We start from the raw sequence: 7187 nt of genomic DNA, 5'->3' as shown, positions 1-7187 counted from the left end.
AGAGAGAGAGAGAGGGTTGTGTTAGGCCATATATAGAGCTAGTAATGGATCAACCTGGGTTAGATTTGGGTTCAACCTATTTATTAATTGGGTTGAATATTTTAACCCAATCCAACCTTTTTATTTAAATGGGTGAATATTTCGAGTCAAACCCAACCTTTCAGATAAATGGGTTCTCAGTGGGTTGATCCGTTTATGTAATTCCCAACCCAACTTATTAAATAAATAGGTTAAACCTGGAACCCACTTAAAATAAAAAAGTAAATAAATTAACTTAAGATTACACCACTTAAAATAGTTCCAAACTTAAATAAACTTTGAAACTATAATAAAAGGACAATCTCAATTCACAAATACAAAGAAATTGTTCAAATAATATAAAAGATACGTAATTTCGAAATATTTTTGAAGAGTGACTAATGTTATTAGTGCAAAGAAAAAAGATAAGAATTAAGATTGCATTTAAAAAAATTACAATAGAACATTGTAATTTATAAATTAATACTTAGATTAATATATGGTAATATTTAAATAATTATTAAATTAAGTATATATTAAAGTTAAATAGGTTGGTGGGTTGAAAAATGATTGATAATTTTTACCCAATCCATCCTATTTAATTAAATGGGTTAGACAGATTAACCCATTTAACCTAAATGGGTTGAAAATCTCAACCAACATGCTAATTTTGGATTGAGTTTGGGTTGAGTTGTTGGATAGATTCTATTTTTGTCATCTCTAGTCATATGGATGCAGGGTCGGTTCTGAAAAATAAAATATTCTTAAAGGCTCAGGACGAACAAGAAAAAAATGACCCTTATCTTTATTATAATTCTGTATTTTTAAAGAAAAATATATGATAAAAAAATTAGGCTCAGTGCGGCTGCCCACTTTACCCCCTCTAAACCCCAATGTATGGATGCTTGACGTCATTTCCGGTATCATGCAAATATATGAGCAGCACTTGATGCCTTTTTGGTCTTACATTAAGAAAGAATATATTTTCTCTATGTTGTGAATAGTAACAAAGAAATCTGGAGATTTTCTTTTGTATATTATGTTCAAGCTAATAATCTTTCAAGGCTGTACATTTGTGCACTTCTATCTAGTGATTTGCATTAAAAAAAATCCTATCAATGTTGTTTAAAAAATTCTACAAGTGAAAGATTCGAACGATTATTATATATGATTTAAAACATGCAAATTCTTACACATAAAGCATGTAAACCACATAGAATTCTTTCAAGAAAACTATATCATATTAATATTTATTCAATATTCATCCTAATTTGTATTTGCAATGAATTTTCTCTTCACACCCAAATCTTTTAATTGAAAAAAGAGAAACAATATGATCCTTTCACTTGCGTATGTGATGATTGTGGCACCTTTCACATCTCTATGACAAACCTTCGACAAAAGCATCATAAAAAAGCTGAAATTGCAACCACCAACAACAACAAATGAAAGAAAAAAAGAATGCGTGATTTTATTATTATAAAGACAAAATCTACACGTGGAAAAAAAAAATGCAATTTCAATAGTGGTATACATTCTCTAATCACAAAGAAACAAAAAAAAAATGATCGAAATTTAGAAAGGAAAAGTCCCTGTCAATCGAATATGTTCCAAGGTTCTTGGAAGTCCGTACTTAATTACTGCCTGATTCCCGGCTCTAAAACCATTCCCATAAACCGGTGACATGTCAGATTCAATCTGATGCTTAAAAAACTCAGCAAGCTTTTTGTCAAATGGAGACCTTTTCCCTCCTTGCCTTGATGACGTGGCAGATGATGATGATGATGATGATGATGGCGTGGTCCCACTTGATATCAAAGCTATTTGGGATCTTAACCACATGTGAGCCAACACTTGACATATTCCTTCTTCAACATCTTGACTAAGTGTTCGATACCCTTTAAAGGAAAACAAAAAATAAATAATTTATTTGTCAAAAAAAAAAATAGTTTCAATGAAGAGTGCAAAAAAAAACCTTGAAGTCGAAGCCACGCGTGCATCATTTCATGAGCTAAGATTGATCCAGTCAGCAACCTATTCACAAATTATGTCAAACTCAAATCTTATAAGGTAGCTAAATTTGACAATTTTATAAAATTAAAAAAGAAAATAAAAAATACCTTGGAAGGCCATATAAAATGAGAATGGCTGTAACCTCACAGCGACGTGTCAATTTATACGGTTCGGTTTTCATATCCGGGACCCGGTTTCCCATCCCCATCCTTGGTCTTCTCAAAACCTGCCACATGTCAAATTATGAATAAACTAATAAATTTTTTAAAAGGGTATTTAAGGAAATACATAATTACTAAAAACAAATACATACTGTGCTGACGGTTTGCTCCTCGGAGAGGCATAGTCCACGCGTCTCAGGCATGTGGTAATGACCCTGAAATGAAAAAGATGAGGAGGGTATTTTCGTCTTTTTTTTTTTTAATTCATAGGCGAGAGATTGTGAGTGTCTACGCCGTTCTAGGCGGGATTAAAAAGGTTACTTTTGTCTCAATAGTCTGAGTCTCGGTACAATGCATATCTGAGAGACTACTGACAACAGTGTCAGATTGACAGACAGACTGATAACAGACAGTACAACCTGTTTTGTTTTGTTGTGTGTAAGATTGAATAATGGAAAGAAATGTTGACTTACATTTCTCTCTCCATCCATGGCTTCATTAAGAGCTTGTCTCTCAACCAAAAGTAAAGGAATTTTTTGTTCCACTTTCATATTTATACTTTCATAAAACATTTGAATATCAAGATAAAGTGGTTGACATTCGCTTGTATCCATCACTGAAGAGTCAAGACACTCAAGGCATAGTTTCCTCCCATCATTAAGACCAGCATAGCTTGTTTCACATGGCTAAATCAAAATTTAAATATTTAATTAAAAATAATAATAATCAAAGTAATTGTATTCAACTATTCATTATAAGTTTATAACACACCTCCATTCGCTCACAACTACAACATCTAGGAGTTCCATCATGCTCATGAAATGGGCAATACTTTTGGGCCCAAAATGGATGGGCCCTATACTCGATAAGTCCAGCAGCATTTGTTGGAATCTGTAAAAGATTTAAATTTTTTTAAAGAAAAATGGTAGTTTTAGTTTATAGTTTATTAATACTACTTACAAAGTGTTGGCAAACATCACATTTTGGATGATAGTGCTCCTTGTAGCAAGATTTGTGATAAGGATAATTTCCTGACATTGAAAACTGTAGAGAAAAAAAGTAGGATAAATTATAAATAAACAAAAGTAAATAATTACTATTTCATGAAAATATGTGTGTTGAAATGAATACCTCATAATCAGCAATTGGTTGGTTACATGCATGGCATCTAAAACACTCTGGATGCCAAACTGCACCCATGCAACTTAAAAATCTTCCATGCCCAATTTCGTAATTACAACCAGCACATATCCTACAACAAAATGATAATCACATTTTTTAATAATTGGAATTGCAATAAAGAAATAAACAAACTTACCTAAATCCTGTTGAATATGGGAATGGTATAGGTTGATAAATATTTCCATTTCCATTTCCATTTCCATTTACATGTCTATTTCTGGGTGGTGACTCAACTTTAAGACTTTCCTGTAATGCCCTTGCAAGTTGTTCATCTTCTTTCAGTTGAGAATCATCACCTACCCAATGAATTCAAGAAACATATATTTGAATCTATAGTTTTAAGAATTGAAAAAGACAATATAATTACATCACTTACTAATTACATGTTTCCCTCTCCCTTCTTCTTCTGCAAGTGATATTGCAATTGCACGATCAATATCTTCTATCTCAGACTGTGGATCCTGAAAAAGTTTTATTCATGTAAGAAAGTAAGGTTAAATTTGGACAAGGGTTTTAACTATGTGTATAAAACAAGAAAGATACTTGAAAAAAGGTCAAACATTGCATGTACAATTTGAAAAGAGGAATGAATACCCTTCAAATTACAATATTAAAGATTGCATACATTATTATGTCTCAAAAAGGGAGTGAAAATATGGATTTTACCCAAGATGTAGAAGGGTGATTTCCTGCTGATGTTGTATTCTCTTCATATCTCCAGTTATATTCCCCTTCTGAAACTTCATGGTTGGAGCCTTTAAAAATTCTGCTAAGCCAACCCATGGATAGTAACTACCAGCTGTACAGGTCCAAATAATACTCTACCTGAAGAAAGAAAAAAAAAGCATAAAGAATAGGTAAGATCATGATATTCAATTGGGGATTTCTCATAAATAATAGAAAAATGTGGCTTGACTCCTTAATGATAACAGGTATTATAATGGCTCTTCAGTTACGATAATGAGAAATTGAGATTAATGAGGACAAGCAACATCAATGGATTGAAATGTTCAAATGGGACGAATACTCAGTTACCAATGCGGTTCATAATGAACTTACTAATGTTCTCTACTGATTATTATAGAGTAATAGATTCGGATAGCCACAGCTGGAAAGCCAGAGTATAGCTTGATTATAAGTTTAATAACCTTAAGGTTTCAAACAAATCGGATAGTAGAAGGATTGGAAGAATCCAGAGCTACCGTATTAGAACAATCAAGCTCATATAAAACGAACACACAGAGGCATAAATAAGATAAAACGAATTTAATTAGATTAATTACTCATACGTGATAAAACCACATAAAAGACAACATTGTTTCTGCAATTCCGAATTCACAAACATCCGGACTCACCAAAAACTTCTGGTTTATGCATCAACAGTGATGATCATTACGAAAATCAAGAACAATTATAACAACTAAAACACAGTAAAGTAAAGGCAGTCGTGTGTTCTTACGATTATAATCAAGTCTTGAAGCAAAATCGTTAATCCTCCACCAAAATCGAAAGCGAAAGAGGGTGTACGATTACAAGACGAAGCTTTAACAGGATCACGGGAGTGAGAGAGAAATCGAAGATGTGTGAAGGGTTTAGGTTCGTGATTCTGGGAAATTGTTTTGACCTTGAAGAATTTGAGAATCACGAACCCAACACGGCATTAGCTTTCGCTTTAGGAAGATGTTAAGAATTCTACCAGGAAAAGTCAAAATTAAAATAAATACGCGTTCCTTAAATATTAAATAGAAGGATATTATGTGTTTTATGATCTTATTTATTAGGTAATTTATACCTAGATATAACTCAATAATACATAAGGATATTATGTGTCTTATTTATTAGGTAATTTATACCTAGATATAGCTCAATAAAGCATGTTATCATTTATGGACTGATTTAATTTTAAACAAATTTCTAATAAGTATGAAACTATATAAATAATAAAAATACATAAAAAGTATTATAACAAACACTGAGAACTCATATTAACTCAAGTATATAATAATATAAAAAATTGAAATTATTTTCTTAATAATCAAATGTGTGTGCTCTAGAACAAAGTCGACCAAGTCAATAGGTTTAAAACTAAACAAAAAAATGCATTTGACTTTTGTTTCAAATAATGAGAAATAAAAATAATATATTATGATATTAAAAGATATTATTGATTTCTTAATGTGATAAATAAATGTAGGTTTTGTTAACATGAGAAAGCAAAATCCATATTGAGATCTTAGAATTTCTGTTTAGATGTAAAATCTTATCTTAGTCTATTATTTTACTTTATTCTTTATTTTATACTCAAGTTTTCAAATCTTAGAAAATTTGCTAGATATGCTAAAAAAAATCTAATGTATTACATCAAAGAATATGCACGTTCATGTAACAACTCAAATTTTACAAAGAAGTTTTTCATTTTTAATTAATAAACACACTTGCATAAACCATGAAATTCCAACATAGTTGTTTTCAAGTCCACATTCATTATAGCTTTGTTTAAAACATCCGATTGTCCCAAAACATATTAGTGAAAAAATAAAGATAGAGTGCACGCCGCGCCATAAGACATACAAATACACAAACGCTAACTTTGAAAGCTTAGTGAGTTCCCCAGAGCATACTCACACACAAACATGTACAACATATCATGCTAGCTATCAGTTATACAAACACATAAGACATACAAAAAACACATAAGGAAGCCCTGGAAACCCTCCAGGGTCTTACTCCGGGTGCTATGGGAACCCCCACATGGTCTTATCCCAATGCCTCCGGAACCCCCCGAGGTCTTTGACTTAGGATGCTAAGGAAACCCTCCAATGTCTTACACCTAAGCGCTTCGGGAACCCCCCGAGGTGTTTGACCTAGGATGCCAAGGAAACCCTCCAAGGTATTACACCTAAGTGCCTCGGGAACCCCCGAGGTCTTCCATGCACACTACACAGAAACAACTAGCACATTACATATCAATTAATCCAAGTAGCATATACATAACAATTAATGGGTCGGCCTTGGTGCCTTCGACCCATTGGTATGGTGAGGAGACTCACCTCTGTCTGCTGAATACCAAAGTTGCTCTCCTAACAGTCCGAATCTCCCGTGCTGAATAATAATATTAATTAATGTTAGGACCTTAGGTTAGTCAAAGGAAAAACCCAAACTCCAAACCCATCCATGAGGCCTAATTATCCTTCCCTTGTTGATGGGCCCAAAATCCAAGACCAAAAATTATTAATGGGCCTCTTGGCCCAATAAGGCCCAACCAAAGTATCCATGGCCCATAACAGATGAAATAGCCCATAATTCACAAAATGCAATCAATCCAATAACCAAAATGAAGCCCAAAAGCTCAAAGACCCAAAACAGATCCGACCCAAACTGTAGAGCATACGCTCGGCGTACCATTCTGGTACTCGCATCGTACTGGGGTCTTAAGGATTACACGCGACGTACATTGGGTTACCCCCAAACATATAACCAGTTTGAGCACTTTCCACATTAAGTGCTTAATACTCGTTTCCTTTACGTCCAAAAGCTAAATCTAAGTCTGTAAAGATGTCCTAAGACATAAAGTTGGCAACTTTATGCCTTTGCATGTCTCATACACACCCAATCTCTCTATTAAGACCTTTCCAAGGTCTTTAACCGATGCATGAGGCCAAAACTCCCATCAAGCTCCCATTTTTAGGACACTAAAGGACCAAGGGACCTCAAATTTGTCTTTCCCATCTTCTGGAGTTGCTTAACTCATAATGGAGGTCCAAAATCAACCAAAAAGGGAGAGGGTAGAAAACCCTAGCTAAATCTAGAGAA

At 33.4% G+C, this 7187-nt stretch overlaps 1 protein-coding gene across 1 annotated transcript; it reads right to left on the bottom strand.

The window, feature by feature from the left end:
- Positions 1-1464: 1464 nt before the first annotated feature.
- LOC145000906 (protein DA1-like) lies at positions 1465-5093 on the bottom strand. Its single transcript, XM_078960208.1, has 12 exons — positions 4834-5093; positions 4041-4199; positions 3751-3835; positions 3511-3670; positions 3324-3444; positions 3153-3236; positions 2964-3083; positions 2666-2878; positions 2345-2407; positions 2139-2257; positions 1994-2052; positions 1465-1916 (listed from the first exon to the last, which is right to left on the bottom strand). The coding sequence occupies exons 2-12, from the start codon at positions 4155-4157 to the stop codon at positions 1594-1596; spliced, it is 1464 nt and encodes a 487-aa protein (XP_078816334.1). The 5' UTR covers positions 4158-4199; positions 4834-5093; the 3' UTR covers positions 1465-1593.
- Positions 5094-7187: the final 2094 nt, after the last annotated feature.

The sequence above is a fragment of the Lactuca saligna genome, chromosome 6 (genome assembly GCF_052625555.1).
Source record: "Lactuca saligna cultivar CGN05327 chromosome 6, ASM5262555v1, whole genome shotgun sequence".
NCBI lineage: Eukaryota > Viridiplantae > Streptophyta > Magnoliopsida > Asterales > Asteraceae > Lactuca > Lactuca saligna.
The sequence above is the reverse complement of the archived record's forward strand: the minus strand, read 5'-3'. Positions and strand labels throughout refer to the sequence as shown.

Excerpts from the sequence above, each read along its gene's own strand:
- LOC145000906 (XM_078960208.1), bottom strand. The coding sequence starts at position 4,157 with ATGGGTTGGCTTAGCAGAATTTTTAAAGGCTCCAACCATGAAGTTTCA. Across the intron at positions 3,836-4,040 it reads ATCACCCTTCTACATCTTGG|GATCCACAGTCTGAGATAGA; the intron begins GTAAAATCCATA and ends AAACTTTTTCAG. Across the intron at positions 2,408-2,665 it reads CCATGGATGGAGAGAGAAAT|GGTCATTACCACATGCCTGA; the intron begins GTAAGTCAACAT and ends TTTTCATTTCAG.